This window comes from Hemiscyllium ocellatum, chromosome 13 (assembly GCF_020745735.1).
Source record: "Hemiscyllium ocellatum isolate sHemOce1 chromosome 13, sHemOce1.pat.X.cur, whole genome shotgun sequence".
NCBI lineage: Eukaryota > Metazoa > Chordata > Chondrichthyes > Orectolobiformes > Hemiscylliidae > Hemiscyllium > Hemiscyllium ocellatum.
Window position 1 is genome coordinate 76,169,153 of NC_083413.1, and position 21,444 is coordinate 76,190,596.

A 21,444-nucleotide genomic window follows, 5' to 3' on the forward strand; every position below is an offset into this window, starting at 1 on the left:
CAATTCATGTTGATTGTCATCTGCGTGTGTGGCTACTAAGGATAGCTGGTCGTGACGTTTTGTGGCTAGTTGGTGTTCATGGATGCAGATCATTAGCTGTCTTCCTGTTTGTCTTATGTAGTGTTTTATGCAGTCCTTGCATGGGATTTTGTACACTACATTGGTTTTGCTCCTGCTGGGTATCGGGTCCTTCGTTCTGGTGAGTTGTTGTCTGAGAGTGGCTGTTGGTTTGTGTGCTGTTATGAGTCCTAGTGGTCGCAGCAGTCTGGCTCTCAGTTCAGAAATGGTTTTGATGTATGGTAGTGTGGCTAGTCCTTTGGGTTGCGGCGTGTCCTCGTTCCGTTGTCTTTCCCTGAGGCATCTGTTGATGAAATTGCGGGGGTATCTGTTTTTGGCGAATACATTGTATAGGTGTTCTTCTTCCTCTTTTTGCAGTTCTGGTGTACTGCAGTGTGTTGTGGCCCTTTTGAATAGTGTCTTGATGCAACTTCTTTTGTGTGTGTTGGGGTGGTTGCTTTCATAGTTCAGGACTTGGTCTGTGTGTGTGGCTTTCCTGTATACCTTTGTGGTGAATTCTACGTTCGGTGTTCTCTGTACCATCACGTCTAGGAATGGGAGTTGGTTGTCCTTTTCTTCCTCTCTAGTGAATCGGATTCCTGTGAGTGTGGCGTTAATGATCCAGTGTGTGTTCTCTATTTCTGTGTTTTTAATGATTACAAAGGTGTCATCCACATATCTGACCCAGAGTTTGGGTTGAATTTGCGGGAAGATTGTTTGGTCTAATCTTTGTATTACCGCTTCTTCTATGAGTCCAGAGATGGGTGAGCCCATGGGTGTGCCGATGATTTGTTCATATATTTGGTTGTTGAATGTGAAGTGTGTTTTGAGGCACAGGTCCAGTAGTTTGAGTATGCAGTGTTTGTTAATAGGTTCAACGTCCTGTTGTCTGTTCTGTATGTCCAGCAGGTTGGCTATTGTTTCTCTGGCTAGGTTTTGTCGATAGAGATGAACAGTGCTGTTACATAGAATGAGACCATGGGACAACACTACCATTATAGGACAAGCCAAACAGAGAACAGCCAGGGAATTCCTAGAGGCATGGCACTTATCCACAGATCCAATCAATAAGCACATCGACTTGGACCCAATATACTGGCCACTGCAGCAGACAGCTGGAACTGACAACCGGAAGCGGCAGATTCAAACCACTACAAATGCCGGAGGAAAGATCACAGAAGCGCTTCACACGAGGCTCCCAAGCACTGAGGATGTCACCTCGACAGGGGACGAAATGTCTGCAACACAAATTCCAAGCTCGGCGAACAGCAGGAGATCGTTGGAGAATGGCACTAAATGAGGAGTGAGGAGTTGCTCATTTCAGGAACTAGCATAGACATGATGGGGCTGAATGGCCTCCTTCTGCAACATTCATAATTCTGTGATTCTTTTCACAGCAAATGCATCTCCTTTCTTATAGAGATTCCACTAATTGATTAAAAAGCCACAGTGACGTTGCCTCAGGAACCTGTAACATTTTACAGTGTCCACACACTGGGCGCCATAACAAAAACATTCCAGGTTCTCCTTCCATGATGGCTACCACTGCTGTCTGCTGCTATGTACATGGCACAGGTATCTCCAGGTGCTGTGAAGACAAATTTGGTGACACTCTGGTAGAACAGCCCATTTGAATGCAAGAAGAATGACCCTCTGGCAAAGCATAGAGAGATTGCTACACCCCACAGCCCTGTGCCAATGAGAATCCTGGTCGGCGTGAGATCAATTTAGCGATAGGATCTTAAAAGTTCAAATTTTTCCCTTTTTCTTAACTGTGTTTTAAAGACAAGTCATCTTCCGATGATGTTATCAGACTGTAAGGATGATCTAGGCCATTGTAGATCCTCTGGTCAGAATGTAGACCACCATCCTCTTTGATCAACAGTGCCATGATTACAGCTTCCAGCTGTTGTGTCAATAATGGCCTCTTTGAATCTGGGAAAATGACTCAAACCTCCCACGTGCATTAGTTTACTCTTTGATTCCCCCCAGTGCAGTATCAGATTGACCTCTTGTCACCCCAGCTCACATTGGTTTAACCACTGGCCCACTGTATCGGTTTTTCTGAGTTACCCACCCTCCTCCATACCAGTTTAATACTGAGTCCCCTCCTCAGTATTGAGTTTGACCCTGTGTTTCCCATTTGTGTTTGACTCTGTGTGTCATTGTCTCCCTTCGGTTTGAAGACCCTCAGTGTGCATCTTTGTCTACTTTACTAAACTGGCCACGGTGAGAGCAACTCGTACCTTCCCCTGATATTGTCCCTGAACACTTGAATCTCCTTTTGTGTTTCACTGACCACCATTGGAAGCTGCAGTCACTGGGCAGTGTGGTCATGGCATCCTTCTGTTATATCAGTTTACACCCTGCAGCCGACCTGACTTGATGGAGATCATTGTGTCTTTGACTCAGTGCGTTGGGCATCAAATCCACGCCAACCCATTAATCCATTACCAGTTCATGCTTCACTCTTTTTATTATTGACACGTTCAGATCGTATATGCTGACTCTAGGTGTTTTTAATCAACCTGTCCAAATATGACCCACCACTGGAGTAGGCGTGACTCGAACCATGGCCTTTTGGATCAAAGATGGGGTCAGATACTTGATTCAACTCATCTTGTGCCTCCTGAGCTATCTCTGATGAAACCACTTCCTGCTACCCACTTGGCCAGTTTACTGAAGCCCCCTCAAAGCCTCTTGTCGAGGGTCAGTCAGTGCACAGTGAGCAACCTTGGTGTTGCAGTGCCATCTTGTGGTAACAGGCCAATTCTCAGGACAGGAATGCCTTGGCCATATTTGTGTTCTCGTTTATGAACCCTTTCCGTTTGCAAACTGGCTGATGTATTTCTTAAGTGACTCAGCTTAAAAATATTGCATTGGCCGCAAAACACTTTGGGAACATCCTGAGGTCATAACAAGTTGTTTTACAAATACAAGTCTCCCTTTTTAATAATAACTGCTGCTAGGGGCTGAATGATCCTTTATGACACAGTGTCCCAAGGCAGAAACTAAGGAGCTGAGGACTCAACAAGTTCCCTCTTCAGTCAGTCACAAGAATGAGGAGAGGGAGTTGGCCATTTGACCCATCAAGGCTGCTCCTGCAAAACATTGGCGGAACTGATAGGCAAGTGAAACTGAGGTAACTATGTGTCTCCTGCAACCTCTGACATCCTTGTCAATTAAAATCATCCGATCCACTATTGAATGTATTCAATGGCCCAGATCCACTTTATCTAGCATCCATGAGATGTTTTCGTTAAGTTCCCCTCTAATCCCTTTTGAGTCATTGAAGGCATGAGGTTGCAGACACCCTAGTTCTTCATCTTTCATTCATTGGTTAAGGATTTGCCCGTGCAATTTCTCTGAAACTGATTTTTCCTTTATCCTTTCAAGAAGAGAATTTGCACAGAGAGAGGAGGAGAGAGAGAGAGAGAGAGAGAGAGAGATGTTTTCAGCTTCACCGGCTGGTTATCTGCGCCGTATTGTTCAAACAGAAAGCTGCAGCCACACATTCAAAGTAGTGAAGAGGTTGTCACTATGCTGAGTACTCCTGACCACTCCTGCTACATGAACAATCAATCCAAAGTCTGTCACTGGGCAAGACTGCCTTGGACGGACGGACGGACGGACGGACGGACGGACACACACCCTTCCCCACTGCTTGAATTAGACAACATTGTAAATGCAACTTGTAATCAGTTCCAGTAAATATTTTTTTTTTAAATCTGGAATATCCACAGTCCCTTTGTTTAAAGGTGTATCTTTTCTGATTTCTAAGTCCCCCAATCCAAACAGCTGAAGTGGCCTTTACAACTCCCACTGATGAGGATGCTATGGTGAGAAATGGATTCTACAATAGAACAGCTCAGAGAATGATATCACTTACATTGAAGATCACTCTTCTCCAACAAGGGACTTTCAGACCTCACTACATATGCTGAGCTCTGATGCTTTTCACCCAAGCAACCAGCCAGATCTCAGAAAGTTTCCATCTCTCAGCCTCAACTTCGGATGCCATACAGTGCGGAAATCTCCAGGCTATTTGCTTCAGCTCTTCCATCGCTGACCATGGCAGCTGCTGGGAGCCAGCAGCACCCTCCTGTTCCTACACTGTAGGGATTCTACATGTGATTCCGCATCCGACAGAGATTTACCTGTACCTCCACACATGTCATCTACCGTGTCTGTTGCTCTTGATGCGGTCTCCTGTACACTGGGAAGACAGGACGCCAACTTGTGGAACGTTTCAGAGAACATCTCTGGGACACATGCACTCAACAATCCACACCCTTTGACTCTGATCTCTAGCATCTGCAGTCCTCGCTTTCTCCTAATGGAATGTTGGCCCTTATGTCAAGAAGGTTGGAGTGTAAGTGTAGGGAAGTCTTACTGCAGCTATGCAAGGTGCTGGTGAGAGCACATCTGGAGTACTGGGAGCAGTTTTGGTCCCCTTATTTAAGGAAAGATATTATTTCATTGGAGGCTGTTCAGAGAAGGTTCACCAGGGTGATGCCCAATATGGAGCAATGGGTTGGGAATCTACTCATGGGAATGTAGAAGAACAAGAGGTGATCTTATAGGATCCTTAAAGGGCTTGACAGGGATGTTTCCCCTCTTGAGGGACTAGAGGGTATAGTCTCAGAATAAGTTTAAGACTGGGATAAGGAGGAATTTTTTCTTTCAGGGACTTGAGTCTTTGGAACTGCTTGGTACAGCGAGCAGTGGGAATAGGGTCGTGCCGTCAGGGAATCGAGGTGGTAGGAAAGTGGGTGTGAGGAGTGTCAGATCAACCATGACCCAATTGAATGACAGAGCAGGCCTGAGGGGCTGAACGGCCTACTCCTGTTCCTATTTCCTATGGTCTTACGGGTGTAATACGACCATGGCTGATCCCATCTCAACCTCAACTCCACTTTCCTGCCCACTCTCCATAACTCTTCAACGAAACATCTGTCTATCGCCTCCTTAAATTTATTCAGTGTCCCAGTACCCACTGCACTATGGGGTAGGGAATTCCACAGATTTATGACTCTTTGAGAGAAAGTTAAAAACCACACAACATCAGGTTATTGTGCTTCCAAATAAACCTATTGGACTATAACCTGGCGTTGTGTGTGTTTTTAACTTTGATAACCCCAGTCCAACACCTCCACATCCTTTCAGAACGGTAATTCTTCATCATCTCTGTTTCAAATCTGCCACTCGTTAACCTAAAACTATAATCTCTCATTCTAGATTGCCGCATGTGGGGGAACATCCTCTCTACATCTACTTTGTTAATCCCCTTTAACATCCTATGTCACTCAATTAGTTCTCTCGTTCTTTTAAAGAAATTATTTAAAATATTTTTTAAAAATTCCTATTGAATATTTTAAATCTTTACCTTGCGCCTCTTAAAAATTAACACCATTATCCACCCAAAGTGGGATCTTCAGAGGAAGGAAAATTTACGTTCCTATTACACACTGCAAAATGTCCCAAAGCATTTGTAGCCAATGAGGTAAATTCTAAGTGTAGTTACTGTTGTTCCATTGGGAATACAGCAGCCAATTTAAGCAGGACACTGTCCCATAAGCCGCGATGTGATAATGGCCAAATAATCTCTTATCTCTGATAGAGGTTGACTTGTAACGTTGGCCGAGATACCAGGAAAGCCTTCGGCTCTCCCGTAGGATAGTCGCATGGGACCTTTGATGTTTAGCTGAGAGAACACACTCAGGGAGTGAGAGTGCTGCCAACTGGGCTGATTAGGGCTACTTTATCAACAGGTTAAAATGTGATTACTCCAACACTAACGACTTGCCTTCATATTGTGCTGTTACTTGAATAAAATAGCTCATGGCACCTCTTCTCTGGGACAAGATCCCAGATGCAACCACGAACAATCATCTGAGCTGTTTGTGAGACAGTGATTTCCTTCTCTCTCTTATATGTTGGCTGCTTTGGCTTTCAGTTTTGTTATAATTACACTATCACTGACATGTTTGTTCTAAGTGGTGAGGATGGTACCATGAAGTGAGTGAGGGTGAAGATATAGATTGAGGGCTTTTGCTTTGTGCCGATCTGAAATTTGGTTTCCACCTTGTACCTGGTACCGTACCCCACACACACCTGGTACCTGACTGCCACACTCACCTGGCACCTCACATCCCCACACACACCTGGCATCCCCACCTGACACCTTACCCCCCCCACACCCACATGACGACACCCTATAGTCCCACATCCTCCTGGCACTGCACACTTACCTGCCCGTGCATTCATCCACACCGACCCAGCTCCCCCATTCCCCTCCCCTCCCCCACCGTACCGTACCCCAATTGAGAATCCTCAATTGAGAATCTTCGGTCCCTCGGGATCTCAGAGAGTTGCGCACCCTGCAGGGGTCAATGTGTCTCAGCTGTTAGCTGGAGTTCTGTAGCACGCTTCCACCGTATACTTCCGGAGGGGGTGGTGGCACAGTATGTAGACAGCCAAGCTCAAACTGTTGGGATAGGGGCTCAAATCCCGTAGCTGGTGGGAATTTAAAGGCAGAGGTGGGTGCTGCAGATGCTGGAGATCAGAGTCAAGACTAGAGTGGTGCTGGAAAAGGTCAGGCAGCATCAGAGGAGCAGGAAAATCAACGTTTTGGGCAAAAGCCCTACATCAGGAATGCGAATTTAAACTCAATTGGTAAAACCTGGAATTGCAAAACTGGTTTCAGTCACGGTGAGTATGAAACCATCATAGATTGTTTTAAAAACCCACTAGTGTCCTTCCTGGAAGGAAATCTACCATCCTCCCCTGGCCTGGCCGACATGTGACCTCAGACTCACAGCCACATGGTTGACTCTTAACAGCATTCCTCCCCGATGTTCTTCCTGGCTGCGTGGACCGTGTGGAGCAGGAATTTCCAGAATTGGACGTCAATCCCATGTACAAGCACCAGTGTGGGTCACCACGCAAGGAATCACAGAGCGGCTGTGTGTGGAAAGCGGTCAGCTCAAGAGCTGTCAGGGAACAAATGCTGGCCTCGCCAGTGCTGTCCACTTCCCATGAAAGAATAAATGAGAAAGTATATAAAAGGGAACAATGACTTCTTGCCAGTGGCTCTTTTCCAGAAAGCCTCAAACGACCTTGGCCTGAATCTTCCAGTCCAGCTCATCCAAGCAATAGGAATCCCTGTCTCCAATCCAAATCAGGCTGGAAGCTGCCCACTTACATTTGGAGCAGCTTCTCAGGCGCGTTTGCATGCCAGGAGTCTTCCCAGCTGTATCAGTGTCGTCAGCTCCCAGAATCTGGGACAGCCAGCTGCAGAGTGGAAGCACATCGAAATGATACCCGTCTTTAACACAGCGAGTGTACTGTTCTGTCATTTAAATACCCTTACGCCAACTTGACGACTACTGAGAGAAGAACACTATGGGAGGGGTAGGGTGCCTAGTGGATGGGGTAATAGGGTGCCAGGATGTAAACTGGCAGGTGGGGGAGGAGAGGGGAATGGGGGAGCTGGGTCGGTGTGGATGAATGCACGGGCAGGTAAGTGTGCAGTGCCAGGAGGATGTGGGACTATAGGGTGTCATGTGGGTGTGGGGGGTAAGGTGTCAGGTGGGGATGCCAGGTGTGTGTGGGGATGTAAGGTGCCAGGTGAGTGTGGCAGTCAGGTGCCAGGTGTGTGTGGGGTACGGTACCAGGTAGGGGTGCCAGATGGTTCTAGAGTGCAGGTGGGTATGGAGGTTAGCTGCCAGGTGTGTGGGGTAAGGTGCCAGGTGTGTGTGGGGTAAGGTACCAGATGGGAATGTCAGATGGTTGTCAGATTGTATGGTGCCAGGTGGGTGTTGGTGACAGTTGCCAGGTGAGATGCCAGGTGGGAATGAGGGTCAGGTGCTAGGTGTGTGCTGGGATAAGGTGCCAGGTGTGTGTGGTAGTAAGGTGCCAGGTGTGGGGTGTGGTTATGTACAAGGTGGAGGCACCATTTGGTTGTGGGGGTGTAGGGTGCCAGGTGGGGTTGAGGGAGGGGTATCTGTTGGGTGTGGGGGTCAGATGCCAGCTGGGAGTAAAGTGCCATCTTTGGGGGTGGAGAGATGGTGGTGGTGGGTGTCGAATGGGTGTGAGGGTAAGGTACCATGTGGGTGTAGATGTGGTGCACCATATGGGTGGGGTTTGGGTGGTGATATATTAGATTGTAGACTGACACAAAGGCAGGTGGAGGCTTAAAATAGGTCTTGTGAGGGAGTGGGAGGGGCGGGGGTGTTGGGTTATATCTGGGCAGAAGTGGGGTTGGAGAGTTCCATGAGGGGTTTGGGAGATGAGGTGCAGATTGTATGGCTGGTCAGGTACAGGGTGAGGTGGGCTTGAGTCTAGTCGGGGGAGGGAGGTCATGAGCTAAGTCACTGGGGACTTTCTGGTTCGGGGGAAACTCTTTAGCAGCTCTAGTGGCAGGGGTGGAGAGATGGGGGGATTGTGTCAGGCTTGGTGGGAACATGGCTTGGATCAGATTGTCAGGTACTCTGGATTTGACACTGGGAACGGGGAGTCTGACTGACATAGGTCGTTGCAGGGATGGGGAGAGGGGTTCAGTTTTACAGTTAGCTAGCAGTCAAACAGGTTTAAATCCCTTTGACGTTTCCTCAGTAACTATCCGGGCTTCCAACATCCCCAGCGCTCATTCAGAGTTGGCCCATTTGCCCATCGGGAATTTCAACCCTCCAGGTAATTTCTGCTGAGGCTGCTGCATTGGCACCATCTGGGTGCCCAGGCACACAAGCCCTGTCCAGCTTTCCAGTCGGAAAATTTGGGCTCTGGTCCCATTTACCGCAAAGCAGCCCACTGTTAAAAAGTGATGACCTGGATACTCTCGGTGTGGGATTTGCGAGAGGAGAAGGGAGATCAGTTCGATGCTTCGGTTTGTGATCCTTTCGATATTCAATACAACAAATCTCTTGAAGTCAGCCAGGTACAAAGCTCAGCAGCAGGAAACCCTGGGAAAAGTGGGATAGCCCCGGGACCTGACAGAATTCAGCAAGGATATGTCGTGGTGAAGTTGTTTTGGTTGTGAGCTGTGTGAAGGATTAGGTTGGAGGAATTCTTGTGCATCAATATATTTTAACAAGAAACAGTGACTAGGCTTCAAGCAGTTTTAAGGAGTAGCAAATTTACAACAGCATTCAGGAGAAACTACTTCTCCCAGAGAGTTGTGAAGCTATGGAAATCCCTACCCTAAAGTGCGGTGGACGCTGGGAAAGTGAGTAAGTTTAAGGAAGAGTTCATTGGTAATGGGTTGAAGGATTCTGGGGAGAAGGTGTGAAAATGGGGGCAAGTAGCAAATCAGCCAGGATTGAATGGCGGAACAGACTCAATGGGCCAAATGGCCTAATTCTGCTCCTATGTCTTATGAACTTATGCTCCAGCCTCCTCCTTGGAGGACGTTGCTGTGTTGGTCATGTAGCTGAGGTTCTCCAATCCTTTCCGCCTTTCTCCAAAAAGCTAAGCATCATCAATGTCCTTTTCCCATCAGGTGAACAACAATGGGATTATATCATTCCTGAAAGAGGTGTCGCAGTTCACTCCAGTGGCATTTCCCATCTCTAATGACCGACGGGTGGTGGCGGCATTCTGGGCAGATGTGGACAATCGGCGAGCTGGTGACGTCTTCTACAGGGAGACAAAAGACCCTGCCACACTGCAGAGCACAACAGACGATATCAGGATGTACTTTCCAGAGCTGAAGGACTTCAACTCCAAGTGGGCACTTGTGGCCACTTGGTATAAAGTGACATTCTTCGGAGGAAGCACATTCTCACCGGTAGGGGTTAAAGAATCGATTCTTTGTCAGCATGCACACTTTGAATTCTTCCCGCGATCTATTCTGTCAGAGCAGTCATATAGTTTGTTTCTAGATAACAGCATGGTGCAAGACCTATCTCTCAATCTTGTTTAATGTAGCTTTCCCCCTCTCCTCACATTCTGATGGGGGAGAAGGTACATTAAACAAGATTCAGAGTTAGCTATCGTACCATGCTGTTATCATCAGACTAACCGTACTAGAGTCATTGTGCCTCATCAAGTGTCAACAGCCCAGCCTCGATGCAGGAACCTGCCAAACATAGACAGGACCTTCACGGTAGGGAGAGACCCAATGGGATAGCAGCATTTCTGGAAGGACACTGTTTAGTGTGGGACGCTGTGGGATAACAGTGCGGGATGCTGTGGGATATCGGTGTGGGGTGTGGGACTCTGTGAGACATCACTGTGGGGTGTGACACACTGTGGGACATCGGTGAGGGTGTGGGACACTGTGGGATATTGGTGTGGGGTGTGGGACACTGGAACATCGGTGTGGGATGCTGTGGGATATTGGTGTGGGGTATGGGACTCTGTGAGACATCACTGTGGGGTGTGACACACTGTGGGACATCGGTGTGGGGTGTGACACACTGTGGGACATCGGTGTGGGGTGTGACACACTGTGGGACATCGGTGAGGGGTGTGGGACACTGTGGGATACTGGTGTGGGGTGTGGGACACTGGAACATCGGTGTGGGACGCTGTGGGATATTGGTGTGGGGTATGGGACTCTGTGAGACATTGGTGTGGGGTGTGAGACAATGTGGGATATCGGTGTGGGGTGTGGGGATTCTGTGGGACATCGGTGTGGGGTGTGGGACCTTGTAGGATATTGGTGTGGGGTGTGGGACACTGTGGGATATTGATGTGGGATGTGGGACACTGTGGGATATCGATGAGGGATGAGGGACACTGGGATATCGGTGTGGGGTGTGGAACACTGTGGGATATTGGTGTGGGGTGTGGGACACTGTGGGATATCGGTGAGGGATGAGGGACACTGGGATATCGGTGTGGGCTGTGGGACACTGTGGGATATTGGTGTGGGACACTGGGACATCGGTTTGGGGTGTGGAACGCTGGGACATCGGTGTGGGATGTGGGACACTGTGCGATATCGGTGTGGGGTGTGGGACAATATGAGATATTGGTGTGGGGTGTGGGGACTCTGTGGGACATCGGTGTGGGGTGTTGGGCACTGTGGGATATCGGTGTGGGGTGTGGGACACTGTGGGAAATCGGTTTGGGGTGTGGGACACTCGGACATCGGTATGGGGTGTGGGACACTGTGGGTCACTGGTGTGGGGTGAGGGACGCTGTGGGATATTGGTGTGGTTTGTGGGAAACTGTGGGATTTCGGTGTGGGGTGTGGGACACTGTGAGATATCAGTGTGGGACACTGTGGGATATCGGTGTGGTTTGTGGGACACTGTGGGACGTCGGTGTGGGGACACTGTGGGATATCGGTGTGGGGTGTGGGACACTGGGATATCAGTGTGGGGTGTGGGACATTGGTGTGGGGGGTGGGACTCTGTGGGTCATCGGTGTCGGGTGTGGGACACTGTGGGACATCAGTGTGGGATACTGTGGGATATCGGTGTGGGGTTTCGGACATTGTGGGATATTGGTATGGTGTGTAGGACACTGTGGGACATCGGTGTGGAGTGTGGGACATTGTGGGAGATCAGTGTTGGGTGTGGGACATCGGTGTGGGATGTGGGACACTGTGGGATATCGGCGAGGGGTGTGGGACACTGGAATAAGGTGTGGGGTGTGGGACACTGTGGGACATCGGTGTGGGGTGTGGGACACTGGGACATCGGTTTGGGGTGTGGGACACTGTGGGTCATCGGTGTGGGGTGTGGGACACTGTGGGATATCGGTGTGGATCATTGTGGGACATTGTGCGACATCAGTGTGGGGTGTGGGACACTGTGGGGCATCGGTGTGGGAGACTGAGATATCGGTGCAGGGTGTGGGACGCTGTGGGATATTGGTGTGCGACACTGTAGAATATCGGTGTGGTTTGTGGGAAACTGGGATTTCGGTGTGGAGTGTGGGACACTGTGGGTCATCAGTGTGGGGTGTGGGACACTGAGGGATATCGGTGTGGGGTGTGGGACACTGTGGGATATCAGTGTGTGATGTGAGGTCTCTGTAGGACATCGGTGTGGGGTGTGGGACACTATGGGACGTCGGTGTGGGTATGGGACGCTGTGGGATATTGGTCTGGTGTGTGGGACACTGTGGGATATCGGTGTGTGATGTGAGGTCTCTGTAGGACATTGGTTTGGGGTGTGGGACACTGTGGGATATCGGTGTGGGGTGAGGGACGCTGTGGGTTATCGGTGTGGGGTGTGGGACACTGGGATATCGGTGCGGTGTCTGGGACACTGGGATTTTGGTGTGGAGTGTGGGACGCTGTGGGTCATCGGTGTGTGGTGTGGGACAATGTGGTACATCGGTGTGGGGTGTGGATCATTGTGGGACATCGGTGTGGGCAGTGGGACACTGAGATATCGGTGTGGGGTGTGGGGCACCATGGGGCATTGGTGTGGGGTGTGGGACACTGGTGTGGTGCGTGGGACGCTGTGGGTCATCGGTGTGGGGTGTTGGACACTGTGGGATATCGGTGTAAGGTGTGGGACATTGGTGTGAGCGTGGGACTCTGTGGGTCATCGGTGTGGGGTGTGGGACACTGGGATATCAGTGTGGATCATTGTGGGACATCGGTGTGGGGTGTGGGATATTGTGGGATATCGGTGTGGGGTGTGGGACATTGTGGGATATCGGTGCAGGGTGTGGGACGCTGTGGGATATTGGGGTGGGGTGTGGGACGTTGTGGGATATCGGTGTGGGGTGTGGGACACTGTGGGATATCGGTGTGGGACACTGTGGGATATCGGTGTGGGGTGTGGGACGCTGTGGGATATCGGAATGGGGTCTAGGACACTGGGACATCGGTGTGGGACACTGTGGGATATCGTTGTGGGTTGTGGGACACTGGGATATCGGTGTGGAGTTTGGGACACTATAGGATATCGATATGGGGTGTGGGACACTGTTGGTCATCGGTGTGGGATGCTGTGGGACATTGGTATGGGGTGTGGGACACTGTGGCATATCGGTGTGTGGTGTGGGACACTGTGGGATATCGGTGTGGGGTCACTGTGGGATATCGGTGTGGGGTGTGGGACACTGGGATATCAATGCGGTGTGTGGGACACTGTGGGATTTTGGTGTGGGGTGTGGGACATTGTGGGATATCGGTGTGGGGTGTGGGACACTGTGTGATATTGGTGTGGGACGCTGTGGGACATCGGTGTGGGGTATGGGACACTGTGGGATATCGATGTGGGGTGTGAGACACTGTGAGACATCGGTGTGGGGTGTGGGACACTGTGGGACATCGGTGTGGGGTGTGGGACGCTGTGGGACATAGGTGTGGGGTCTGGGACACTGTGGGACATCGGTGTGGGGTGTGGGACACTGGGATATCGGTGTGGAGTGTGGGTCACTGTGGGGCATCGGTGTGGGGTCGCTGTGGGTCATCGATGTGAGGTTTGGGACACTGTGGGATATTGGTTCGGGGTGTGGAGATACTGTGGGACATCGGTATGGGTTGTGGGGACGCTGTGGGTTATCAGTGTGGGGTGTGGGGATGCTGTGGGACATCGTTGTGGGATGTGGGGCGATGTGGGACATCTGTGTCGGATATGGGACACTGGGATATCAGTGCGGTGCATGGGACACTGTGGGATATCGGTATGGACTGTGGGACACTGTGGGTCATCGGTGTGGGGTGTGGGACATTGTGGGATATCGGACAGGGGTGTGGGACACCGTGGGATATCGGTGTGTGATGGGAGGTCTCTGCAGGACATTGGTGTGGGGTGTGGGACACTGTGGGACATCGGTGTGGGGTTTGGGACACTGTGGGAAATCGGTGTGTGGTGTGGGGTCTCTGTAGGACATCGGTGTGGGCTGTGGGACGCTGTGGGATATCGGTGTGGGATGTGGGGACGATGAGGGTCACCGGTGTGGGGTGTTGGACAATGTGGGAAATCGGTGTGGGGTGTGGGACACTGTGGGATATCGGTGTGGGGTGTGGGAACACTGTGGGACAATGGTGTGGGGTGTGGGACACTGTGGAATATCGGTGTGGGAGCCTGTGGGACATCGGTGTGAGGTGTGGGACACTAGGATATCGGTGTGGAGTGTGGGATACTGTGGGATTTCGGTGTGGGGTGTGGGACGCTGTGGGACATCAGTGTGGGGTCACTGTGGGATATTGGTGTGGGACATCGTGTGCCGTGTGGGACACTGTGGGATATCGGTGTGGGACACTGTGGGACATCGGTGTGGGGTGTGGGACATTGTGGAATATCGGTGTGGGGTGTGGGACACTGGGACATCTGTGTGAGGTGTGGGACATCGGTGTGGGGTGTGTGGGACGCTGTGGGTCATCGATGTGGGGTGTGCGACTCTGTGGGTCATCGGTGTGGGACGCTGTGGGACACTGGGGAATATCAGTGCGGGGCATTGTGGGACATCGGTGTGCGGTGTGGGACACTGTGGGATTTCAGTGTGAGGTGTGGGACACTGTTGGTCATCGGTGCGGGATGCTGTGGGGCATTGGTGTGGGGTGTGGGACACTGTGGCGTATCGGTGTGTGGTGTGGGACACTGTAGTACATCGGTGTGGGGTCACTGTGGGATATCGGTGTGGGGTGTGGAACACTGGGATATTGGTGTGGGACACTGTGAGATATTGGTGTGGGGTGTGGGACATTGGTGTGGGGGGTAGGACACTGTGGGCCATCGGTGTGGGGTGTGGGACATTGTGGGATATTGGTGTGGGACGCTGTGGGACACCGGTGTGGGGTGTGGGCCACTGTGGGACACCGGTGTGGGGTGTGGGACATTGTGGGACATCGGTGTGGGGTGTGGGACATTGTGGGACATCGATGTGGGGTGTGAGTCACTGTGGGGCATCGGTGTGGGGTGTGGGACATTGTGGGATATCGGTGTGGGCTGTGGGACACTGAGATATCGGTGTGGGGTGTGGGACACTGGGACATCGGTGTGGCGTGTGGGATGCTGTGGGACATCGGTGTGGGGTGTGGGACACTGTGGGACATCGGTGTGGGGTTTGGGACACTGTGGGAAATCGGTGTGTGGTGTGGGGTCTCTGTAGGACATCGGTGTGGGCTGTGGGACGCTGTGGGATATCGGTGTGGGATGTGGGGACGATGAGGGTCATCGGTGTGGGGTGTTGGACAATGTGGGATATCGGTGTGGGGTGTGGGAACAATGTGGGACAATGGTGTGGGGTGTGGGACACTGTGGGATATCGGTGTGGGGTGTGGGAACACTGTGGGATATCGGTGTGGGACCATGTGGGACATCGGTGTGAGGTGTGGGACACTCGGATATCGGTGCGGTGTGTGGGACACTGTGGGATTTCGGTGTGGGGTGTGGAACACTGTGGGTCATTGGTGTGGGGTGTGGGACACTGTGGGACATCAGTGTGGGGTCACTGTGGGATATCGGTGTGGGACACTGTGAGACATCGGTGTGGGGTGTGGGACGCTGTGGGTCATTGGTGTGGGTCGCTGTGGGATATCGGTGTGGGACATCGGTGTGCAGTGTGGGACACTGTGGGATATCGGTGTGGGACACTGTGGGACATCGGTGTGGGGTGTGGGACATCGGGGTGGGGTGTGGGACATTGTGGGATATCGGTGTGGGGTGTGGGACACTGGGACATCTGTGTGGGGTGTGGGACATCGGTGTGCGTTGTGTGGGACGCTGTGGGTCATCGATGTGGGGTGTGGGACGCTGTGGGTCATCGGTGTGGGACGCTGTGGGACACTGTGGGATATCAGTGTGGGGTGTGGGTCACTGTGGGACATCGGTGTGGGGTCACTGTGGGATATCGGTGTGGGACGCTGGGATATCAGTGCGGTGTGTGGGTCACTGTGGGGCATTGGTATGGGGTGTGGGACACTGGCGTATCGGTGTGTGGTGTGGGACACTGTGGGATATCAGTGTGGGGTGTGGGACGGTGTGGGACATCGCTGTGGGGTCACTGTGGGATTTCGGTGTGGGGTGTGGGAGGTAGGACTCTGTGGGTTATCGGTGTGGGACACTGTGGGATATCAGTGTGGATCATTGTGGGACATTGGTGTGGGGTGTGGGACACTGAGATATCGGTGTGGGTTGTGGGACACTGTGGGACATCGGTGTGGGACGCTGTGGGATATCAGTGTGGATCATTGTGGGACATCGGTGTGGGGTGTGGGACATTGTGGGACATCGGTGTGGAGTGTGAGACACTGTGAGACACCGGTGTTGGGTGTGGGACAATGTGGGATATCAGTGTGGATCATTGTGGGACATCGGAGTGGGGTGTGGGACACTGTGGGAAATCGGTGTGGGGTGTGGGACGCTGTGGGACATAGGTGTTGGGTCTGGGACACTGTGGGACATAGGTGTGGTTTGTGGGAAACTGGGATTTCGGTGTGGAGTGTGGGACACTGTGGGTCATCAGTGTGGGGTGTGGGACACTGAGGGATATCGGTGTGGGACACTGAGGGATATCGGTGTGTGATGTGAGGTCTCTGTAGGACATCGGTGTGGGGTGTGGGACACTATGGGACGTCGGTGTGGGTATGGGACGCTGTGGGATATTGGTCTGGTGTGTGGGACACTGTGGGATATCGGTGTGTGATGTGAGGTCTCTGTAGGACATTGGTTTGGGGTGTGGGGCGCTGTGGGTTATCGGTGTGGTGTGTGGGACACTGGGATTTTGGTGTGGAGTGTGGGACGCTGTGGGTCATCGGTGTGTGGTGTGGGACAATGTGGTACATCGGTGTGGGGTGTGGATCATTGTGGGACATCGGTGTGGGCAGTGGGACACTGAGATATCGGTGTGGGGTGTGGGGCACCATGGGGCATTGGTGTGGGGTGTGGGACACTGGTGTGGTGCGTGGGACGCTGTGGGTCATCGGTGTGGGGTGTTGGACACTGTGGGATATCGATGTAAGGTGTGGGACATTGGTGTGAGGGTGGGACTCTGTGGGTCATCGGTGTGGGGTGTGGGACACTGGGATATCAGTGTGGATCATTGTGGGACATCGTTGTGGGCTGTGGGACACTGAGATATCGGTGTGGGGTGTGGGACATTGTGGGATATCGGTGCAGGGTGTGGGACGCTGTGGGATATTGGGGTGGGGTGTGGGACGTTGTGGGATATCGGAATGGGGTCTAGGACACTGGGACATCGGTGTGGGACGCTGTGGGATATCGTTATGGGTTGTGGGACACTGGGATATCGGTGTGGAGTTTGGGACACTATAGGATATCGATATGGGGTGTGGGACACTGTTGGTCATCGGTGTGGGATGCTGTGGGACATTGGTATGGGGTGTGGGACACTGTGGCATATCGGTGTGTGGTGTGGGACACTGTGGGATATCGGTGTGGGGTCACTGTGGGATATCGGTGTGGGGTGTGGGACACTGGGATATCAATGCGGTGTGTGGGACACTGTGGGATTTTGGTGTGGGGTGTGGGACATTGTGGGATGTCGGTGTGGGGTGTGGGACACTGTGTGATATTGGTGTGGGACGCTGTGGGACATCGGTGTGGGGTATGGGACACTGTGGGATATCGATGTGGGGTGTGAGACACTGTGAGACATCGGTGTGGGGTGTGGGACACTGTGGGACATCGGTGTGGGGTGTGGGACGCTGTGGGACATAGGTGTGGGGTCTGGGACACTGTGGGACATCGGTGTGGGGTGTGGGACACTGGGATATCGGTGTGGAGTGTGGGTCGCTGTGGGGCATCGGTGTGGGGTCGCTGTGGGTCATCGGTGTGAGGTTTGGGACACTGTGGGATATTGGTTCGGGGTGTGGAGATACTGTGGGACATCGGTATGGGTTGTGGGGACACTGTGGGTTATCAGTGTGGGGTGTGGGGATGCTGTGGGACATCGTTGTGGGATGTGGGGCGATGTGGGACATCTGTGTCGGATATGGGACACTGGGATATCAGTGCGGTGCATGGGACACTGTGGGATATCGGTATGGACTGTGGGACACTGTGGGTCATCAGTGTGGGGTGTGGGACATTGTGGGATATCGGACAGGGGAGTGGGACACCGTGGGATATCGGTGTGTGATGGGAGGTCTCTGCAGGACATTGGTGTGGGGTGTGGGACACTGTGGGACATCGGTGTGGGGTTTGGGACACTGTGGGAAATCGGTGTGTGGTGTGGGGTCTCTGTAGGACATCGGTGTGGGCTGTGGGACGCTGTGGGATATCGGTGTGGGATGTGGGGACGATGAGGGTCACCGGTGTGGGGTGTTGGACAATGTGGGAAATCGGTGTGGGTTGTGGGACACTGTGGGATATCGGTGTGGGGTGTGGGAACACTGTGGGACAATGGTGTGGGGTGTGGGAACACTGTGGAATATCGGTGTGGGAGCCTGTGGGACATCGGTGTGAGGTGTGGGACACTAGGATATCGGTGTGGAGTGTGGGATACTGTGGGATTTCGGTGTGGAGTGTGGGACGCTGTGGGTCATCTGTGTGGGGTGTGGAACACTGTGGGTCATCGGTGTGGGGTGTGGGACGCTGTGGGACATCAGTGTGGGGTCACTGTGGGATATTGGTGTGGGACACTGTGAGACATCGGTGTGGGGTGTGGGACGCTGTGGGTCATCGGTGTGGTGTGTGGGACGCTGTGGGTCATTGGTGTGGGTCGCTGTGGGATATCGGTGCGGGACATCGGTGTGCCGTGTGGGACACTGTGGGATATCGGTGTGGGACACTGTGGGACATCGGTGTGGGGTGTGGGACCTTGTAGGATATTGGTGTGGGGTGTGGGACACTGTGGGATATTGATGTGGGATGTGGGACACTGTGGGATATCGATGAGGGATGAGGGACACTGGGATATCGGTGTGGGGTGTGGGACACTGTGGGATATCGGTGAGGGATGAGGGACACTGGGATATCGGTGTGGGCTGTGGGACACTGTGGGATATTGGTGTGGGACACTGGGACATCGGTTTGGGGTGTGGAACGCTGGGACATCGGTGTGGGATGTGGGACACTGTGCGATATCGGTGTGGGGTGTGGGACAATATGAGATATTGGTGTGGGGTGTGGGGACTCTGTGGGACATCGGTGTGGGGTGTTGGGCACTGTGGGATATCGGTGTGGGGTGTGGGACACTGTGGGAAATCGGTTTGGGGTGTGGGACACTCGGACATCGGTATGGGGTGTGGGACACTGTGGGTCACTGGTGTGGGGTGAGGGACGCTGTGGGATATTGGTGTGGTTTGTGGGAAACTGTGGGATTTCGGTGTGGGGTGTGGGACACTGTGAGATATCAGTGTGGGACACTGTGGGATATCGGTGTGGTTTGTGGGACACTGTGGGACGTCGGTGTGGGGACACTGTGGGATATCGGTGTGGGGTGTGGGACACTGGGATATCAGTGTGGGGTGTGGGACATTGGTGTGGGGGGTGGGACTCTGTGGGTCATCGGTGTCGGGTGTGGGACACTGTGGGACATCAGTGTGGGATACTGTGGGATATCGGTGTGGGGTTTCGGACATTGTGGGATATTGGTATGGTGTGTAGGACACTGTGGGACATCGGTGTGGAGTGTGGGACATTGTGGGAGATCAGTGTTGGGTGTGGGACATCGGTGTGGGATGTGGGACACTGTGGGATATCGGCGAGGGGTGTGGGACACTGGAATAAGGTGTGGGGTGTGGGACACTGTGGGACATCGGTGTGGGGTGTGGGACACTGGGACATCGGTTTGGGGTGTGGGACACTGTGGGTCATCGGTGTGGGGTGTGGGACACTGTGGGATATCGGTGTGGATCATTGTGGGACATTGTGCGACATCAGTGTGGGGTGTGGGACACTGTGGGGCATCGGTGTGGGAGACTGAGATATCGGTGCAGGGTGTGGGACGCTGTGGGATATTGGTGTGCGACACTGTAGAATATCGGTGTGGTTTGTGGGAAACTGGGATTTCGGTGTGGAGTGTGGGACACTGTGGGTCATCAGTGTGGGGTGTGGGACACTGAGGGATATCGGTGTGGGGTGTGGGACACTGTGGGATATCAGTGTGTGATGTGAGGTCTCTGTAGGACATCGGTGTGGGGTGTGGGACACTATGGGACGTCGGTGTGGGTATGGGACGCTGTGGGATATTGGTCTGGTGTGTGGGACACTGTGGGATATCGGTGTGTGATGTGAGGTCTCTGTAGGACATTGGTTTGGGGTGTGGGACACTGTGGGATATCGGTGTGGGGTGAGGGACGCTGTGGGTTATCGGTGTGGGGTGTGGGACACTGGGATATCGGTGCGGTGTCTGGGACACTGGGATTTTGGTGTGGAGTGTGGGACGCTGTGGGTCATCGGTGTGTGGTGTGGGACAATGTGGTACATCGGTGTGGGGTGTGGATCATTGTGGGACATCGGTGTGGGCAGTGGGACACTGAGATATCGGTGTGGGGTGTGGGGCACCATGGGGCATTGGTGTGGGGTGTGGGACACTGGTGTGGTGCGTGGGACGCTGTGGGTCATCGGTGTGGGGTGTTGGACACTGTGGGATATCGGTGTAAGGTGTGGGACATTGGTGTGAGGGTGGGACTCTGTGGGTCATCGGTGTGGGGTGTGGGACATTGTGGGATATCGGTGCAGGGTGTGGGACGCTGTGGGATATTGGGGTGGGGTGTGGGACGTTGTGGGATATCGGTGTGGGGTGTGGGACACTGTGGGATATCGGTGTGGGACACTGTGGGATATCGGTGTGGGGTGTGGGACGCTGTGGGATATCGGAATGGGGTCTAGGACACTGGGACATCGGTGTGGGACACTGTGGGATATCGTTGTGGGTTGTGGGACACTGGGATATCGGTGTGGAGTTTGGGACACTATAGGATATCGATATGGGGTGTGGGACACTGTTGGTCATCGGTGTGGGATGCTGTGGGACATTGGTATGGGGTGTGGGACACTGTGGCATATCGGTGTGTGGTGTGGGACACTGTGGGATATCGGTGTGGGGTCACTGTGGGATATCGGTGTGGGGTGTGGGACACTGGGATATCAATGCGGTGTGTGGGACACTGTGGGATTTTGGTGTGGGGTGTGGGACATTGTGGGATATCGGTGTGGGGTGTGAGACACTGTGAGACATCGGTGTGGGGTGTGGGACACTGTGGGACATCGGTGTGGGGTGTGGGACGCTGTGGGACATAGGTGTGGGGTCTGGGACACTGTGGGACATCGGTGTGGGGTGTGGGACACTGGGATATCGGTGTGGAGTGTGGGTCACTGTGGGGCATCGGTGTGGGGTCGCTGTGGGTCATCGATGTGAGGTTTGGGACACTGTGGGATATTGGTTCGGGGTGTGGAGATACTGTGGGACATCGGTATGGGTTGTGGGGACGCTGTGGGTTATCAGTGTGGGGTGTGGGGATGCTGTGGGACATCGTTGTGGGATGTGGGGCGATGTGGGACATCT

At 53.0% G+C, this 21,444-nt stretch overlaps 1 protein-coding gene across 3 annotated transcripts in view; it reads left to right on the forward strand.

Annotated features, from left to right (window-relative positions):
• Nucleotides 1-21,444, forward strand: part of sned1 (sushi, nidogen and EGF-like domains 1) — a 250,937-nt gene that overhangs the window by 44,689 nt on the left and 184,804 nt on the right. For all 3 annotated transcript variants that reach the window (XM_060834967.1, XM_060834966.1, XM_060834968.1), the window contains exon 2: nt 9,557-9,844. In XM_060834967.1, the coding sequence (XP_060690950.1) occupies nt 9,557-9,844 (288 nt within the window). The remainder of the gene's footprint in view (nt 1-9,556; nt 9,845-21,444) is intronic.